This window comes from Onychostoma macrolepis, chromosome 18 (assembly GCF_012432095.1).
Source record: "Onychostoma macrolepis isolate SWU-2019 chromosome 18, ASM1243209v1, whole genome shotgun sequence".
NCBI classification, from domain to species: domain Eukaryota; kingdom Metazoa; phylum Chordata; class Actinopteri; order Cypriniformes; family Cyprinidae; genus Onychostoma; species Onychostoma macrolepis.
In genome coordinates this window covers 12,908,204-12,928,827 of record NC_081172.1, presented here as the reverse complement: position 1 = coordinate 12,928,827, position 20,624 = coordinate 12,908,204, and the positions used below count along the sequence as shown (strand labels likewise).

The 20,624-nt window shown below is 38.0% G+C and overlaps 1 protein-coding gene across 1 annotated transcript; it reads left to right on the top strand.

Annotated features, from left to right (window-relative positions):
- Positions 1–295: 295 nt before the first annotated feature.
- On the top strand, positions 296–17,780 carry mbtps1 (membrane-bound transcription factor peptidase, site 1). Its single transcript, XM_058752091.1, has 23 exons — positions 296–454; positions 2,558–3,072; positions 4,659–4,916; positions 7,108–7,326; positions 7,425–7,535; positions 7,686–7,795; positions 8,080–8,196; positions 8,371–8,438; positions 8,536–8,638; positions 9,460–9,611; positions 10,823–10,984; positions 11,249–11,393; positions 11,514–11,702; positions 11,979–12,151; positions 13,788–13,903; positions 14,022–14,178; positions 14,856–14,980; positions 15,114–15,191; positions 15,302–15,442; positions 15,882–16,013; positions 16,564–16,690; positions 16,818–16,948; positions 17,067–17,780. The coding sequence occupies exons 2-23, from the start codon at positions 2,853–2,855 to the stop codon at positions 17,276–17,278; spliced, it is 3,246 nt and encodes a 1,081-aa protein (XP_058608074.1). The 5' UTR covers positions 296–454; positions 2,558–2,852; the 3' UTR covers positions 17,279–17,780.
- The last annotated feature ends 2,844 nt before the right edge of the window (positions 17,781–20,624 follow it).

Sequence of the window (20,624 nt, the reverse complement as noted above, 5' to 3'; positions counted from 1 at the left end):
TGTCGGCACCTATGATGCGACCCGCTCCATGTAATATAAAACAGCTTTTATTAGGCTACTTATTGGGCAATGACTGAATTCTTCAACTCACGTTAACGTATAAGGTTTTAGTGATATTTTACTGTTCATCCAGTTAAAACATATTCAGTAAGGGGAAATCACTGCGTGCATCTTTAACATGCTTGCTTCTAAAGCACATTATTATATTATCGGAATAACCAATCGAATGGAAGCATAAAGGTATAAACGTTTTCTATTGGCTGAACGCTTATCCCTCGCGCGTCGAGACGTGACGCAGCGCTTGATAATTGGATACTGCTTGTTGTGTTTAATACCAGTTTCTCACGTTACAGTCTTACGCCATTAGCTTGTGTGTAGTTCTAATATGTACTAAAGCCAAGATACAAAATATTTTAGACGTATTCAGGAATTAATAATTTCCTGCACCATCATTGTAAGTATAACATGGGGTTGTTGGTTATGTGTGGGAACTGTTATGGTCATGCTTTGCTCAGCTAGCTGTTAGCTTGTAGCAGGAAGGTGGCGAGACGAGACCACATGTTTGTCTGTTCTAGCGGAAAAAAAAACATTAATTTTGAAGCTTTTTTAAGATGAAGGGGATCGCAAATAACGAGCTATTCTGGCAGACTGCTTTGCGAAGCGTAAATTGATTGTTTGGTTGATGGTTTAGCTAGCAAGACTGCTAGTGTTACTGCCATTAGCTTGTGTGTAATCAATGTATTGTTAAAAGTAAGACATTAAGTCATTTCAGATCTGTCCATCAGTAAAAGCTTTGTGATCAGTACTGCACCGAAACAGTCCATCTAAACACTGACCTCAAAGTTCACTTCCAACTTGAACATTGCATCCAATACACAATGCTGTCAGTGTCGATGTAAAGGCTTTGTTCCAAGTGCTGTTCATTTATTTTTTATTTTTTTATTTTTTTATAAAGATTATCAGTTTAGTTACTATTTATGAATTATGATATTGTTTCTGTATTTTGTTAAATAAGTAATGCTAAGAAGATTGCTGATAATAATTAGCCCACTGTCTGTAATAAGTGACTGCTGTTCTTTTGCTTGATTTAAAAAAAAAAAAGGTCTAGTGGCTTTAGAAGGGATGATTCACCCAAAATGAAAATTGTAATTCACTCACCAAAAGGAGATGTTACACAGAATAACAGCTTCATTCTGCCTAAAACTACAAAAGAAAATAAGTCAAACAGGGTTTATTTGTTTTTGGGCAAATTATTACGTTAGCCTGTTACACTAACATCCTAGATTGTGTTTCTCCACAAACAGAATCAAAGTGTAAACAGACATTCACTTTATTTTTGGCCACCTTTAAAGTTGCAATCAATGAAATGAATGTAGCAACTGGTTTTTCTTCATATTTACACATTTCAGAGCATCTCAGAAGCGGACGTTGTCATTGAGTTTGAGTTGTGGCCGTTACACAAAAATGGAGACAAATGAACTTTAAGTTGCAGGAACGGTGTTTAAACGAACTAAGTGATTGGAGAAGTCTGTCGGGACAACCTGTCATTCACATGAGATTGCACCAATAGCAATCGACAACGATTCAATCAATTTACAATAGACAAAATGAAGTCTTGTCCTTTTTTTTTTTTCTTGTCTTTTTCTTTTTTTCTTGTCTTGTTGACACAAGTCAGTACTTGTCTTTACAATCATTTTACAGCCTTGCACCCATTCTGCGTGTATCTGTGACTAGCAAGGATGGTCTTGTCTGTAGTAAAGAACCATATGGTGTGCATATTGGGGGCTTAGGTCTTACGGATGTAAAACTGAGTTGAGTAAATGCTCAGCCCATCTGAGTTAAGCCCACCTCTTGTGGGACAGGCGTTCACAGCCTGGAGTTAGTGGGTAATTAAGCCTCTGGATGTGTGCCTGTGGGTGGGGGACCATGTTTTCATGAAAATTTCTCACGTTATTATGAGGGTGACACTTTGTGAAGAATGATTATAAGCATAATTCTAGATGTCTTTAATGACGGCAGTGCTTGACCTGCATGAACTCCACAAGTTTACGTAAAACCTGATGATCATGTTCTCCAGCATAGTTTGAGATGAGCCAAAAAGCATCTTGAGCTTCAGTTTAAGAAGATCTAAACATCTGTACAAAAAGTCCCACAATCAGCATCAAATTTTCAGCCCAATTAATAGTCCTTGTCCTTTTTTATGTCTACACAGTTTAAAAATGAGGTATTTTCATGTTTTTTTTTCATCGTGCTCACCAACGTTGGATTTATTTGATCGACCATACAGTTACAATTTAAAGTAACTGTTCTTTCTTTGAATATTTTTTAGAATGTAATTTTGTTCCTGTGGCAAAGTTGTCTTTTGTTTTGTTGAAGTTTATGAAACTGTGAGACATTCATGATTCTTTGAGTAGAAAGTTAAAAAAAAACAGGATACATGTCTTTACTGTTACTGTTGATAAGTTCAATACATCCTTGCTGAGTAAAAGTATCAGTTGACTGTTTTTCCAGCAACTAGTTGAACAAAACTATTGTGTTGTCTCTTCTCTGTCTGCAGAAAGCATAAAAACCCTTTGGTCATTGTGAGGAAGCCCATCACCAGATGAACACCCCTCCTGATCTACAGTAGACTGTTTTACACTTTTTGTGAAGATGGCCCCCCTCCTCCTCCTCAGGCTGCCACACTGATCACCTCCACTGGACCACAAACACACAATGGAGAGAAAACGCAGAAAGAAATGAAAACTCAAGCCATGTGTTATTCAGGCTTCTCTGCATTCTGGACATAAACTATTTCAAAACTGCAAATACCCATTCACGTTTGTTAGCTTTGAGGACACATGTATCTTTAAATGGGCAATGACCAGAAACGGACCGCAGGGACCATGATTGTACGGTTGTGCTTGCTTGTGGCCTTTTTAGGGGGTCGATTGCCGCCGGTGGGCACAGAGGAAGACAGTGGACCGTTCTCAACACCCTTTCCTTCTCCTCTAAATGCTGATGCACACTTAAGCCCAAACTGCTCGCAGCTCACACTGAAACTGGACTTTTCTACCAAAGTGGTGAAGCATGGTAAGCAATGTCATTGTTGAAAATTAATGATGTTGTCTTATTGTGTTTGTAACAAAAGTAGGATTAATTTGGCTTATAGTTAGCCAGTTGTTTAAGTGTTTGACCGTCAGGAGAACACTGAATTCCTTGTTGACTACAGCATGTTCAGACATTGTGTTTTAGTATGTCATTTTAGTGCTGTAATTTACGATTTTAGTGTTGATAATGACATTTTATTGCACTGAAAATCAGCTATCAACCCATTTATTGAGGATTTAAAGCAGCTGTTGCCCTTCCTGTTGTAATTTAGGGCAGGACAAAACGTAAGCATTTCAGGTCAAACAGTGCTGGTGTAATGTACTCCACTGCGCTGCAGCTCTCTGTCCATTCATTGGCTGGATTGTGCCCTCTGCTCTGTGTTTGTGTGTGTTTGCTGGCGGCTGGCCCAGACTGTTGGCAATACATTCCTAAGACTTAATCTGAGTCCAGCGTTGTTTTCACAGGGTGCACATTTCACTAGTTTGGGTGTGGTGTGGATGTAGCTATACAAGACCAGGACGTAACACGTTGTTTATAGTGGCCTGATTGCTGCTCTATGAATGCGCCCTTTGTGCCATCTTCTAATGTTTAATTAATTCCCTCACCCTAAGCTATGAATTGTGGCAAGGAGATTTTATGTCGCAATAGTTTTCATATAAATTCAGTTTTGAACAAAGCACATTGTCTGCTAATCTGACTGCATTTATTTCAATCATCATTCTGTTTTCCTTCAGGACGTATTTTATGTTGTACATTTAAGTGGTTCATCATAAAAATATATATTTTTTAATAGTTTTATGCTCTATAGCCATAAATGTACCACACAAAACCAGTTCAGTTGGGTTGAGTCTGGGTTGTATTTTCTTTTGCCTCGCAGAGTTTTGTTCATGGATCGAGGATGATTGCATGCTTCCCATTCATGTCGATATCTGTATACTTGAATTAGCTTCTACCAATTGATAGATAAATGTGCTTAAATGATTGGACATGCCTCTTTTAAATGTCAACAGCTATAGATGTAGGAAGTGTTTTTTTTATATGACATTTTGATTTTAGAATTGTTAATTAAAAAAAAAAATTAAATGTGCATGGATGAATTGTTCACATGCATTTAAGAAATTAGATGAATACTGATTTTTTTGTTTTTTGCATTTGTTTCTCTCTGCTCTCCCTAAAGCCTTTGAATTCTTAATGTAGTCTGCATTGCATTCCCCCATGTACTGTTGGCTTTGTTATAAGTTGTGTCAAGCACTCTGGAGGACGGCCATATTTCAAGGCATACTTATAGTCTCTCTGTTCAAGTTTGTTGAGCAAAGAAAGACTGGGTGTTCCTCTATACCCACCCTATCCTACAGTTTCACTCCGCAGACGTTATTTCTGTTAAAGACTCTATTGTGGTTGGTGATGCAAGATTGAATCCATTTGAATGAAGACTTGACGTCTCTGTTTGGGCCCAATGCCCAAGTGAATGCTAAGCCTTGCTGAAGTTGCATTCCTCAGTAAATACAAGAGCAGTTGCCCTGTGCGATTTTGCAATATCTTTTGTTCTCTCTCTTTGTCTTTTCTAGAGTACATTGTTGCATTTAATGGATACTTCACAGCCAAAGCACGCAGCGATTTCATCAGCAGCGCCCTGCGAGATGTGGATGCGGTGAACTGGCGCATCATACGGCGGCACAATCCTGCCAGCGATTACCCCAGTGACTTTGAGGTGGTGGAGATCCGGCAGGATGCCCGCAGCAGCCTGCTTACCCTGCAGGACCACCCCTACATCAAACGAGTGACGCCCCAACGCATGGTCCTCCGCAGCCTCAAACTGACTGACTGTAAGTAGTACTTTACTCTCTGAACACTGGCATTGAGATCATGAGTATAATACTGTTATAATACTTTACTATGCCTTACTGTAATGTACTAAAATATAGTATTATATTTATAAATCAAACCCTGCAGTGCTGTGCACGGGTCACATAGGTTACATGCAATTTGTTCCTCCCCAGCTCTCTTTGGGGTGACTGCAGGGGGGAAAGTCATCAGCAGGGGGTGAACCAAATAGGAAGTGTTTATTTACTGCATGGGGTGAAGGAAATGGCTTTCAGAAGTGTTTGAGGTGAAAGAATGTTCTGTCTTTGCACACCCCCACCACTAGAATAAAAAAAGAAATCGCACCTCCATGCAAATCTGCTGTCAGTGTTGAGACTCTGGGAGAGTGATTGGTGTTTACTAGCACCGCTCCTGTACAAAACAGAATGACTTCCTCTCTATTCATGTCTTCCTTTACCAGCATCCTAAACAAGCTACACGCCTTCTGTATTATGCTTTTCCGATGTTTACTGCAAGATTTTGTGGCATCAACCCAAAAAACATTGAGACACATTTTTCCAACTATTTATCTTGTAGTGTAAACTAACGTTCAGAAGTTTGAGGTCAGATTTTTTAAATTTCATTTTGAAATTGATCACAAAGACTTTTATATTGGTTTCAAATATATGTGGTTATTTTGAACTTTTATTCATCAAAGAATCCTGAAAATTTGTCTGCAGTTGGTTCTTTTGATTAGTTGAAAAGATCCATATTTATTAAGTCCATTCTTGAATTGGACATCACTGGTTGTGCTCATCGAGGAGAACCCAAGAAAGTTTCAAATTAATTATTATGTGGTGCTCAGTTTGTCTCAACACATGCAATTCACATTCTCACAATATAGCTAAACTGTATTTTTGCAGACAGCACCACTCTGGAATGATTCTCAAGGAGCTGCTTATCAGTCTGGCTCCACCAGTCTGCACCCATACGCTAGCATATCTCACTCTTCAACCACAGTCTATACATAGCACCGCTTAGAGAAAGAGACCCAACTAATAGCAGCTAATGATGTATTTTTGTTCTTATTACTGAAACCAAAGTGCCCCTAAGAATAACCCCTGGTCACATTTTGAGAGCATATATGCAAGTAATTATCATTTAAATGATGTCGGGGTCAGCTCTACAAGAGCACGAGTGGGGGATTGAAATGTAATATAATTACAGTATATGCGCTAGTCTCGTCTGTATAGCTTTAGGGGGAATTAATGAGCAGTAATCAGCCAGAGAGGAAGACTGATATGTCAGAGCTGGACGAAGTGGTTGGCCTGCTTAAACACCTACGATTCCTTTCCAAGCGCTGCACCCGCACTTTACGAGAGGGTTTTAACTCTTCACCGCAACTCTTCTATGTAAAAGTGTCCATATAAAGGTTTGATCACTGTTATTATTGCTCTGTACTGTTTGAAAAAAAAACAAACGTGTAAATATTCCTGAAAGCACAGGCTACCCATCTCTGATCTGGCCAGAAGTTATTCAGAGAGCCAATAAAAATGCTAATTAAGGTGTAGATGTTGATACTGTGTGGTTAGGTTGGTGTTAGACAAATAGATGAAATCTGATACTCTGCAGGTTTTGTCAGTATTTACTGCCATTTTTTTTTACTGGGTTTACAGTATTGTCATTTTTGGGCCTAGTGTTGTTGAATTCAGTTGATTTAAATATGTTGCCAAGTTATAGTTAACTAGCTAGTCTTAGTAACAGGATATTCTATACGGTCTTTTTCCAGCAAAGGTATTTATAAATTAGATATTATAGCTAAAGTATTATATTATATTATCAGGGCAGATACATAGCTGAATTACTAAAATCCTTGATGTTGAGCTGTGATTTATTTTGAGTCTCGATGTATTCATGATAATGGGGTATTTTATTTAAAGTTCTGGGGCGATGGTATCTATAGAGACCGCATAAAAGTGCTCTTGAGTTATGAGAAATAAATGTGTGCCCTTATAAAGTGAATATAAATGCAGATTAAATGGGGAACAGGACCTGAAAGTGTGATAAATTACATGATAGTTCAAGAAAAATTGAAAGACATTATTTGAAGTGAGCATTTTTAATAATACTCCTCCTCAGGGCTGGGTGACATTATGGCACAAATAAAATTAGTAAATTGGATGAAATCTAATTCTCATTCCTTTGCTCTTTTAGCGGGCACTGATGGGGCGTCCCCATGCAATGACACACGCTGGGTGCAGAAGTGGCAGTCGTGGCAGTCATCAAGGCCGCTCAGGAGAACCAGTCTTTCTCTGGGCTCTGGATTCTGGCATGCTACAGGAAGACACTCCAGTCGCCGTCTCCTACGGGCCATCCCCAGACATGTCGCCCAGATACTGCAAGCAGATGTGCTCTGGCAGATGGGACACACTGGTATGTGTTAAAGAATGGGCTGTTGTAATTAATTTTCTACTACTTTTGGAGATCAGGTTTGCGATGGAGCTTTTGTTCCTGTTTGTGTTCATTTGCAGGCTCTGGGGTGAAGGTAGCAGTATTTGACACTGGGCTCAGTGAGAAGCACCCTCACTTTAAGAATGTTAAAGAAAGAACCAACTGGACCAATGAGAAAACACTGGATGATGGTGAGACATAAAACAATGTCATGAAATGGGTTTAAACGCATTTAATCAATCACTATTGTGCTCTGAGTGAAGTTGACTGAATCAGCCCAGATGAATTGTTCAGATTACAAGGATTAATCAATCTGTGTCTGTCTCGCTTTCTTTCTTCAGGGTTGGGTCATGGTACCTTTGTTGCTGGGGTTATTGCCAGCATGAGAGAGTGCCAGGGATTCGCTCCTGATTCTGAGCTTCATATCTTCAGGGTTTTTACTAATAACCAGGTAGCACACAACACTCAAATCCATGATCCTATACAATCACCTTTCAAAAATTAATTTACACTTTTATCATACATTTATACGTTTCATTCACATTTTAAAACATTAAAATAGAAAAGTTTTTAAAATTGTAATAGTATTCCACAGTGCTATGATTTTGAGCAAATAAATGCAGCCTTGATGAGCATTATAACTGGCCTCATTTTTTATTTTTTGTATATTACGTATTTATTCAGGGTGATTTTTACACATCTATTCATGTTATTCTTCTTTTTCCCTCTTCTTAGGTGTCCTACACCTCCTGGTTCTTAGATGCCTTTAACTATGCCATCCTGAAGAAGATAGACGTCTTAAATCTCAGTATAGGGGGACCAGACTTTATGGATCATCCATTTGTTGATAAGGTATTGACAAATTAAATTGACATTTATTCATTCAGCAGGTGCTATTGTCCAAAGCAAACTACAAATGAGAAACATCTCAAGCAACAAGCCAGCAAATTTGAATAAAGGTGCCGTGTATTTTGTATTTCTAAAATGTAGTGCTCTAATAAAAGCTCAACTCTTCTGTTTAACAAGGTTTGGGAGCTCACAGCCAACAAGGTGATTATGGTATCTGCTATTGGCAATGATGGCCCACTCTATGGGTAAGAAAAGTAGTTTGAGCACAAATTATTAGATTTGGCCAATATTCCCAACATATCTATTGATATTGATTTTTTTGTTTTTGTTTTTGTCTTTCAGAACTCTGAACAATCCAGCAGATCAGATGGATGTTATTGGTGTTGGAGGGATTGATTTTGAGGACAACATTGCCAGGTTCTCATCCCGAGGAATGACAACATGGGTGCGTTCTGTGTTTTGGTGACATCACATTACTGCGTTTTTCCTGTGCAGCTGCCTAAAGAGGCTAGTTAGAACATGCCTGTGCATTTTGATCTGACCTAAAAAGGGCAGACAGGCACCTCCTGCTACACAAATCTGGAGATTCCTGGCCTCCCCTGCCTTAGGAAGGAGAATAAATTGAAGATATGCACATGCACTTCAAAAGACTTAGTAAAAACCCTCTATTGCGCCTTTGAAGTGGTTCAAAGAATTGTAGATTTACAATAAAGTTGCATAAAATGAATGTCCTTGAGATATAAGATATTAAAAACAGATTCCCCAGTTAAAGAACTGGGTGATATTGCTAATAAAAGATAATATAAAATATAATTAAATTGAAATTGAATTCTAGGGAAAATAGTCTAGGCATGTTTTCATACGGTTTTTCAATAAATCAACATAAAGATTAATCTTGCCCTTTTTTTTTTATTTAGATACATCACTGGAAAAAAAACAACAAAAAACAAAATATATATATATATATATATATATATATTTACCTAAATATATTACATTGTTTTGGACTTCATTAAAAAATGTTGGGCAATGATGCAAATAAATCTCTGAATCGGAGTTGTGAATCAATTTATCATCAAACTTGCCAACATCCCAGTAGCCATTATAAAGAAGTGCTGGTGTATGACTGCTGAATTTTGACTCAATCTCCACTGAGGCATTGAATGTAACGTGTTGCTCTCTTTCCCACTCATCATAATATCTGTCAGTCTGTCTTGTCAGCTCAGTTTGATCATTGTTTTGATTTGAGTGCTGTCTGTGGATCAGGAGCTGCCAGGTGGCTACGGCAGGGTGAAGCCTGACATTGTGACGTATGGCTCTGGTGTGCGTGGCTCAGGATTGAAGGAGGGCTGTCGTTCTCTCTCTGGCACCAGTGTTGCATCACCTGTAGTGGCCGGGGCTGTCACATTACTGGCCAGGTGAGACAGATGAACAAAAACAATATGAAACTGACAAATTTCCTAAAGTGCTTTGCATTAACATTCACAAACTCACTCAGATTATTGTCCAGTTTTTTTTTTTTTTTTTTTTTTTTTTTTGTAGGACCATAAAAATGGAAGAAAAAACCAAAACAATTCTGGAGCCGTTACTCCACTCTTAAGATCATTCAGAAATCATTCTAATATGCTGATTTTGTGTTTATGAAACATTTCTTATTATCTTAACATATATATATATATATATTTTATTTATTTTTTTTTTTTCATGGTTCTTTGAATAGAAAGTCCAAAAGAACAGCATTTATTAGAAGTATAAGCTATTTGTAGCAGTGTAAATGTCTTTTATTTATTTTTTTTAATCAATTTAATGATTCCTTGCTGAATAGAAGAACTAATTTCTTTCAGAAATAAAAAAAATCTTCTCATGTACTCTACCCCAAAATTAGAAGTGTCTCATTTCAGGCCTATATAATTAATAAAAGAGATTGCACTTTAATTGTCAGGTGTGGACATTTTAAATCCACTTGGATCCAGTGATTCAGATCAGGGTTTTATTATTAGGCCTGTGTTTGCTGCTTTATCAGGGCGCTGATAATGATTGATAGTGGGCACACCTGTACTTTGTACATTTATTGCTATAAACCCATCACTCACACACAACTGATATGAAGTAGAACTAAATAAATGGGTTCCCAAAACCTATGGTATTCTGCATAAGTACCTTACTTTTTTTCATTTGACCTTATGAGAGAAAAATAAATTAAATTGATGGTGCAAGAAAAGAAAAACAAGAAACAAATGAATTGACAGAATCAATCTTATTTTTCCACAGAGAATTGAATGGTATAGTCTCTCTTTTACTGACTTAGCTTTTGCTATATATTTGATGTACTCTCAGACTGTGATGGGCTAACCTAATTTGTCGGTGTTTCCACTTTATACGGTTTTCATTTCACCTCCTTCAGTTCCCTTCCTTTCTATCTCTTTCATAGATATTGCTCTCATTTGTATTAGTCTCTCATAGGTACTTGACCCCATCTGCCTCTTTGCTTTATGGCCTCTGAGTCACCATGTGCCAGTGTTTCTTTCAAGTCTGTTTTCTGGTCCTCAACCTGCGGTTGCACTGAAATGATATCCCGTGAACCCCCATCCTTTTAACTGAACTGTTTATTTGTCTTTTGTCTTTCCAGCACTGTGTTGAACAGAGAGTTGGTGAACCCGGCCAGTATGAAGCAGGCCTTGATCGCCTCAGCACGCAGGCTGCCAGGCGTCAACATGTTTGAGCAGGGCCATGGCAAACTCGATTTACTCAGAGCCTACCAGATCCTTAACAGCTACAAACCGCAAGCCAGGCATGTCTCTTGCATACGCACAAATGTAGTGTTCTGCTTTGACTAGCATTCTGCTCACGTACAATGCTCGCATTATCTTATTCATGTATGCTGAATTGGTCCATTTAAAATGTAGCCTGTATCTCTATTGCACGCTCATTATAATCAGGCTGGAACATAATTAAATCTTGGAGTAGATTTGACCTGGTTCATTATCTTGCACTGGCTCCCAGTGAGGTCATCGTCCTCTAATGAATTTCTAATGGTGTTTTTTTTATTCTTTAGCCTGAGTCCGAGCTACATAGATCTGACCGAGTGCCCGTACATGTGGCCCTACTGCTCTCAGCCTATTTACTACGGTGGCATGCCGACGATTGTCAACGTGACCATTCTTAATGGCATGGGTGTGACTGGAAGGATTGTGGATAAGGTAGGCAATAATAAATAGACTCACTGCAATTTGATGTAAATTCTTATTTTACACATTAATTTGTATTTTCAACTATCCATGGTTCATTTGAAGAAGCTCAGTTATGTTTTACATCTGCAGCCCATCTGGCAGCCCTACCTTCCTCAGAATGGGGATTATGTGGACGTGGCGGTGTCTTACTCACCTGTACTCTGGCCCTGGGCCGGATACCTGGCTGTTTCCATATCTGTGGCCAAGAAAGCTGCATCCTGGGAAGGCATCGCTCAGGGTCATGTCATGGTTACAGTGGCCTCACCAGCAGAAAATGATGTGAGTCTGTCCCTGATATCTCCAGTAAGGTGATAACTGAAAGGGCTCTTCTTAAATCATAAATTAATTTTATTGGTTAATGACCACACTCTTTTTTTTTTTTTTCTTTTTCTTTTTTTTTATTAAATTTATTTTTTATTGGTTTATTATACTTCTAAGAGTTTCTTAGAAGGCTTTCAGACTTCTTAGAAAATTTCTAAACAGCTTTCATTTTGGCAGGAGTGTGATTTGAGATCATGGCCTGCTGTGGTCTTTTTTTCATGTGTTTGTATCCAGTCAGCTATAGGTGGTGAGATGACCTCTACAGTGAAGTTACCAGTGAAGGTAAAGATTGTCCCCACTCCTCCACGTAGTAAGAGGATTCTGTGGGATCAGTACCACAACCTACGCTACCCGCCTGGCTACTTCCCTCGAGACAACCTGCGCATGAAGAACGATCCGCTTGACTGGTGAGCCTCGACCACCCAAAATAATCCACATTCAATCAGTTGTTAGAAAATGCATTACACTGTGAAAAACAATCTGTAGAGGGCAACATTTCGTAGCTTGTTTCTAGAAACCTTTTTACTAGAGATGCACCGATACTGAATTTCTCTACCGATAGCCGATTATTCAGAATGATATCGGCCGATACCGATAGTTATGTGCAAGTTCAAATTTGACGTGGTCGCATTTGTGCCAGTGCATGGTCTGCGCTGTTCCAAAACGTCTGCTCTGCTCCATGCATAAAGCGCGCACTGCAGTGAGAGAGGCGCTTTCAGTGTGAGCTCTTTGGGAGCAGAGCCTGGTTTAGGCTACTCGCCATGTCAGCACGAGTGGCAAAAATGGCGTGAATACTGAGGAAACGATGGCGGACGGGACGGAGGATTTGGTTTTCAAGCGAAAGTAAAATAAAAGACTGCTTCTTAAACCAGAGAAGGTGAACATGTTGGCTTTGTCTTTGCTGTTTATCTCACGTTACGCTATGGAGGCTTTCTTTAAATTTTGCTAAACATTCTAGTGTAGCCTATGCCATGCCTCGTCTTATTCGTTTATGTTAATTACATTATATAAGTTAGATTGTAGCCTACTGTTTTATTGTTGTTGTGCTTTTCAATTAAGAATAACAATGAATCCTTCTTTCATTCGTCACTTTTTACAAAAAAAGATAATTGTCTGTTTTGCTTACATCTATTCACTGTTTAAAACTAAAATAATGTCGTGAACTCTAATTCAAAAGTGGAAGCGTCAGAAGCCCAGCTTATAGCACAGCAAAAGAGGAACTCTTGTTCACAAAATTCAAATCACAAATAATACCAGATTTATTCAAACATGCATATATAATTATATAAGTAAAAAAGCTCCTCTTCAGTGTTTTGTAGCCAACTAATGAACTGTGATCAGTGGAATAACTTTGCTGAGGTAAATGTCACATTAAGTGACATACTGTTCACAATCTGTTTTATTGGTGTCTTTCCGTGGTTGAAACACTGATTGAGCGATTACATTAGACAGACATGATACATTTTGGTAAGCCATACTGTATCTTTCAACATCTTATGTACATTCATGTGTATTTTGCGCTATAACTTATTAAACTGGAAGAGACTTGAACTTGAACTGAGGTGCAATAGCGATCTGTCACGTCCCATTTAAAAGTGTCAAAACGGCATCGTTTGTATTTCGTGATAGAATGTAAGAAAGCTGAGAGTTTTTCTTATCAGAAGTAAGAAAGCACAGAGCTCTTTGTGATTATTGGATGCGAGGCGTGCTACAAATGTTTGGTGTAGAGAAAAACTGCGGATCTGGCAATGCTGATTTGAACTACGGGTGATTCATCTGGTCAAATGGAGCCTGCTTTAATGTGGTGTTTTTTTTTTTTATATATATACTGTTAATGCCTTGTCACGTTAATTTTGACAGCCCTAAATTCAACAGAGATTTTCTTCACTCACAGTATGAGTTGCAGTCTGACACGTTTTTTTCCGCCGATAGTGAAATAAGATGCTTTTATCGGCCGATACCAATTGTTGGCCGATACATCGGTTCATCTCTATTTTTCTCTTATAAGTTTGTATATGACATTGTTTTTCTTTTGTTTTGAAGGAATGGTGATCATATTCACACTAACTTTAGAGACATGTATCAGCACCTTCGCAGCATGGGCTACTTTGTCGAGGTCTTGGGTGCACCAATCACATGCTTTGATGCCAGTCAGTATGGTAGGTGTTCATCTAGTGGAGTGATTTCTGTGTAAAGGATTCTGTCTTGAAGATGAATTGGTTTTGTGGTATAAGCAGTGATGGAAATCAACTGTCATCTGTCTCTGCGTGTTTATAGGGACTTTGCTGATGGTGGACAGTGAGGAAGAGTATTTTCCAGAGGAAATCACCAAGTTGAGGAGAGACATAGATAACGGCCTGTCTCTCATCATCTTCAGTGACTGGTACAACACATCAGTTATGAGAAAAGTGAAGTTCTATGATGAGAACACCAGGTACTGAGAACATCAAGGGAGAACATAATCTTTTGTCATGGTCTCTATCTTTAAAAGAAGACTGTACTGCATGCATCTCTGGGTAAATGTTCAGTGGGGTCCACTAGTAAAAATGCTTTATTTATGTTTAAAGAAAAAATGTCATATTACATTTATAATATTAATCATAATTATGCATTTCTAGGGCATAGGAAATGTTTCTTGAATATTTTTACTTTTATTACCTTAATCCTGAAACCTTTTACAAATTCTTTAGGTTTAGATAAATCTCATATTTCAGTTGTTCTCAGACTCTTTAGACAACACAGTATAAGGCAAAAAACATTTGCACAAAGTTAGCATTTCAGTAGACAATTTGTCAAGACTGCCTCGCTAATTACTTCATTAACTGTGATTTTACCTGACATTTTTATTTCAGTAATGTGTTTGTCTAATTTTCCAATTACCATCTGCGTTTTCTGTCCTAATTTAAATTAAAGTGTGCTTCCCATTAGGGCATTTAAGTGCCCTAATTCAAAACTAATGTCATTTTGGGGAGATTGAAATTGTGTGGTTTCTATTATTGGCTCTGACAAATACCTTTTTAAGTGGGGCTCTTAGTTGTGTCCAATTTAGGACAAACATGTTTTGTTTATCAAATAAAGGCAAATTTTGAAACGTGCATTATGCATTTGCAGGCAATGGTGGATGCCGGACACAGGGGGCGCTAACGTACCGGCCTTGAATGACTTGATCTCAGTGTGGGGTATGGCCTTCAGTGACGGTCTGTATGAGGGAGACTTCACAATGGCAGATCATGACAGTAAGATTATAACTTCTTGCTATATCATAGATTCCTGATAAATACATGATATTGACCTGACTTTTTTAATGGAGACAAGTTTGCCTAAACAAAAAATAGATTTCAATAATATACCATGTCTTTTTGCTTTTAGTGTATTATGCCTCGGGGTGCAGCATTGCTCGTTTTCCCGAGGATGGGATTGTCATCGCTCAGACCTTAAAAGATCAAGGTACACGGCACTTGCTGTGATCGTACACCTCACATCCCTGTCCTATCCATGGAGACCAGCTAAATGTTCCCTTGTTTTCTTATTATTATCTGACATCCTCAAATTTCTAGGTCTGGAGGTTTTGAAACAAGAGACAGCAGTGGTGGAAAATGTGCCTGTGCTTGGACTGTACCAAACACCCTCTGAGGGGGGAGGACGTATAGCACTCTACGGAGACTCCAACTGCATTGATGACAGTCATAGACAGAAAGGTAAAAGCCATTTGTGTATCCACTTTTTTCTTGACGTAAAAATGGGCGTGGCCATTTGTAAATTCTATGGGTCTAGCTTCTGGTGTCATCTGCGTCCAACTATTTTTAGCTGTACAAAACAGTTCGTTTTGCTGCTTGATATTGAAAATGAGTGTGTCTTAGCATATTATTTTAATGTATAATCTTAATTATGAACACACTGGCTTGTAGTGCAAACAGTTTTACCGTTTACTGCATTGTTATTCTCCTCGTTATTTACCTATAGCGGCTAATGAACGTCTCTAATGGGAAGTCTCACCCATAGGCTTACTTAAAAAGGTGGATATAAGCTCACAATTTGAGCAAACAAGTCTGAGGAAAAGACTAGCACCACTAAATATTAATTTTTGGATGTATTAATTTAATTAAATGTTTTTGGGTTCTCTCTTCTCCATTTTAGACTGTTTTTGGCTTCTGGATGCTCTGCTGCAGTACACTTCCTATAGCATGACTCCACCCAGCCTCACTCACTCTAAAAACAGAGTGGTTCCGCCTACAGGCACAGACAGGCCATTACCACAGAGATTGGAAGGTAATATTTATTTAATAATTTTTCAGTAGTGATCGACCGATATATCGCATTTCTCAAATATCAGCATAGCATGATATACCGACAGGTTTTTCTGTTTGGCCGATGCGTTCGACTTGCTTTCCAAAATATTGGCATCGGCATCAGCTGTCAAAAAAACTATATCGGTCAACCACTATTTTTCAGTACTGTATTTATACTTTTAACGCATGCGTTAATTTTAACGCATTTTCAGTTCAATTTAATTAATACTTTTTAATAAAACTAATTTATTTTTTTTATTTGGACATTTTTATTTATAATTATTTTTAATGCATTATTTTAAATGATTAATTCATTATTTTTCAGTATCTTCATTATTACATTTAATTAATTTTTTTAATTTTATTTCATTTTTAATTCATTTGATTTTTTAATTAATTCAAAGTCATTTTGTTTTTAATTTAAATTATTTTAGATTAATTTCATTCATTTAAAAAAAAAAATATTTCATTTAATGAATTTTGTTAATTTTTCTGTATTCAATTTATTCTGATGATGATTATTTTGGTAGGTAATCACCTCTACCGTTACTCCAAAGTGCTGGAGGCTCATCTGGGTGACCCTAAGCCTCGTCCTCTACCTGCATGTCCTCATCTGTCTTGGGCTAAACCCCAGCCGCTTAATGAGACTGCTCCTAGGTCAGTACACATGAGACTGCTGCCATTCTCAACTACTGCACTGTCAGTGGAAACAAATCTAAATTTGGATGCATTGTCTTTTAATATCGACATCTGACAAGGTTTGTTGATACTTATTTCTTCTCAGCAATCTGTGGAAGCACCAGAAACTACTGTCAGTGGACATGGACAAGGTTGTTTTGCCTAATGTGAGGCCATATCGGCCTCAGGTTCGACCCCTGTCTCCTGGAGAAAGTGGAGCCTGGGACATCCCTGGAGGTGAGAAAGGAACTTTTGCTGCGTGTTTAGGAAATAATCAACCAGTTATCACCCACAAATGTGCCTTTTAGAATTCAGCCAACGCATTGCAGTAATCCATGACTCTGTTTTTCCTCAGGAATAATGCCCGGTCGCTATAATCAAGAGGTGGGCCAAACCATCCCAATGTTTGCCTTTCTTGGTGCCATGGTTGTTCTTTCCTTCTTTGTGGTGCAATTGACCAAGGCCAAGAGCAAGCCCAAGCGCAGGAAACCCCGAGTGAAACGGCCGCTTTACCTTCAACAACAGCAACAACAAACCCCTCACTCAGGCAAAAACCCCACCGTATGATCAGCCACATACCACATCTGGACAAACTAACGGGGGAACAGTCTTCCCTGCGGTGTGTGTGATGCCATAACCCCTTGATAATGAGATTTGAAGGGCTGTGTCTGTACATTCTTGAGATGAACCAGCCACCTGCGCCCAGATGAGGGCCTTGTTTGGACATCAGTGTTCCCTCTCTTGTCTTTATTCAACACTTGCCTTTCAATTTAGTGACCAAATGGAGGACTGTTTCCTTTTTTAATTTATTGATGAATAATTGACTATTGACCCTTGCTTTGTATGTCAAATTGGACAACCAAAACCAGCCATTCAGTTTCCTTGATCAACATATTGGACTTGTTTCCACATGTCCTCATTTTTGTATTCAGTCAGACTGTGTTTTTATAAAACGGTTGTGTGCTTACATCCTTTGTAAATAGCCATCATGATTTCACTGTTGTTGGTGAGGAATTATCAATGTTTTAAATATATCTTATCCGATATAAAGCAAGAAAACCCGCCTCTGTATTTGTAATAAATCTTAGATGACTGTCTTCATATAATATTACAATTGGGGAAAAAACAAGAACAGTTTTTATCTTGTTTATCCAAGGTAAACCACCAGAAGTATATGGAATGCTTCTGTTTACTTATGCTGCTTTCGATGATGGATGAACCTACTTGTTCTTTGTTTGCATAAAATACATGTGCATAAGATGGATGAAGCTGTCACAGTTTGACTGTGTGGCCCACTAGTATGCCTGAGCATTTTTGTGCTCTTAAGTAAAATATCACTTCAGGACATTTATTTGGATGAAAGCTATATTAGACTTGGTCCATCTTTTTGTATTTATCTTCATTACACCACACACAAGCGTCTATATATGATTGGCCATAAACCTGCAGACTGCAGCCAATGGAAATGCTTCTCTACCGGTGCGCGTCCTGCTCCTCACAACAGATCGAGAAAGCAGACTGCATCAAGCTCAGATCCTCTCATAACAAAAGAAAGTGTAGACGATGTAAATAATAGATTTAGTGTGCAGTGTAGACAGCTTGATTAATTATAATGGAAGTTTGTGAGATCGCGATGAACTAAGATGTATTACAGCTTTAAAATTATTTTAAAGGGAGTTTGCAAATGTGAAATTTTAATTTATACAATTTTATGCATTTTTATTTTATACAGATATTAATCTTAAGTGACTTACATTTTAGGAATACTGTTTTCTGATTTTGCTCTATTTTGTCAGTGAAAATAGTTCCAAACAAAGTCACAGCTGATCCGTTGCGCATCTCCAAGCAAACACTGTGGTGTTTCGTTTATGAATGAATCTGCGTTTTTGAACGAATCTAGTGAGTCAATGATTCAATGACAAAGACAATGACTTGCTGCCACCTACTGGCGGTTTCAGTTTCATGCTTGAAGAAATAAATTGAGTCATTTAAGTTGTTTAATATTTCTATATTCAAAACTTTATATTTAAAACATTAATCTCATAACATTGTTATTATGAAATGCATTAATGCCACATTTGAGCTCTTCTGTGCCATGCAAATATTAATTATTGATGCTGATTTCATTTGACTGGTGATGTATTCTTCCTGATTTATCAAAAAATTTTATTAAACAAATCCAATTAAAATAAGAAGATACAAAGTTTATAAATCGAAATTTTTTTGGCACAAAAGATGACATACATTTAATAAAGTTAGAGGCATTTCAAAGGTAAAAAAAAAAAAGCTTTAAGGAGTCAAATATCGCCTAGGTTAATTTCTGTCATTGATCAGAAGGTGTTCCTAATTTTTTGTTTTTTTAAGTCGGAGCACAAGTGCTCCTGAAAAGAAATGTAAGGCATAGTTAACCCAAAAATGAAAATTCTTTCATTAATTACTCACCCTCATGTCATTTCAAACCCGTAAGACCTTCATTCATCTTTGCAACACAAATTAAGATATTTTTGATTCAATCTGAGAGCTCTCTGACCCTCCCATAGACGGCAAGGATCCTTACATGATCAAGCTCCAGAAATGTAACAAGGACATCAGTAAAATAATCCATGTGACATCAGTGGTTCAATTGTAATTTTACGAAGCTACGAGAATACTTTTTGTGTGGAAAAAAGTAAACACGGTTAAGCTGTTTACATGGTTTACGCTTTGATCTGAATGTAAATAACGTATCTGCGTACATACATTGCATACGTTGTTTAATTATGTGAAACTCTACAAAATGGCTCTATAGGGTGAAGTGGAGGAGACGAATTGTTGAATAAAGTCGTTATTTTTGTTTTCTTTGCACATAAAAAGTATTATTGCAGTTGAACCACTGATGTCACATGGATTATTTTAACGATGTCCTTGCTACGTTTCTGGAGCTTGATCATGTAAGGAGCCTTGCTGTCTATGGGAGGGTCAGAGAGCTCTCTTAGAAAAAATCTTAGTTTGTGTTCCGAAGATGAAGGTCTTACAGATTTGGAACGACATGAGTAATTAATGACAGAATTTTCATTTTTGGTTGAACTATCCCTTTAAACCTCTGGTGCTGTTTGGTCATTTTAGATCGGAAATATATTTTTTTTATAAAATTTTTAAAAATTGCTACTTCTTTGCCAAAATCGGGCTAAAATCGTGCAGTGTGAACTCGGCATAATGCATAATGCCGAGCACACACTGCACGATTTTAGCCCGATTTTTCACTCGCCGACAGGTTTTGATAAATCGCCGACAAATGCCCGACATCGGAGGCAAATCGGAGCTCGTTCACGCGAGTGACAATCGCGCAGTGTGAATTACCAAAGACGCGATCTGAGAGAATATTTAGAGAATCTGCTAAATATCTGGAGCTGTCGGCGATTCACAATCACGCTGTGTGCAATGATTTCTGACTGAAAACTACATCACGATGACCTTCAGCCAATGAGAGACAAAGATACAGGGCAGAGGGAAGTTCCGTGAGGAGTTATAGACCATATCAGTATTTTAATATGTACAGTTATATCATACAGAAACAAGCACAAACGCTTGACCAGCCGCAACATCAGCATAACAGTTACTGCAAATTATTATTTACCACTCTTTGCAGAACACAATCCCTGCATCTCCCTCCTGCATAATCTGTTGTTCTTTTTGTAGCTGGAAATCAGCGCACAGACAATTTGCTATATTTTTTTAATACTTCCAGTCTCGCTCGAGAACTCCGGTCTGACGCACACAGCTTCTGGCGTTATTTCCTTATCACTTCTCGCGTGTGTTTTGTTGTGAAACGTAGTTTGCAGATCAGACAGAGTTGTCGGCGATTCTTCCTATTGTGAAATCGTGCAATGTGAAAGCCCCTGTCGCCGATCCATCGTGCAATGTGAACACAGCA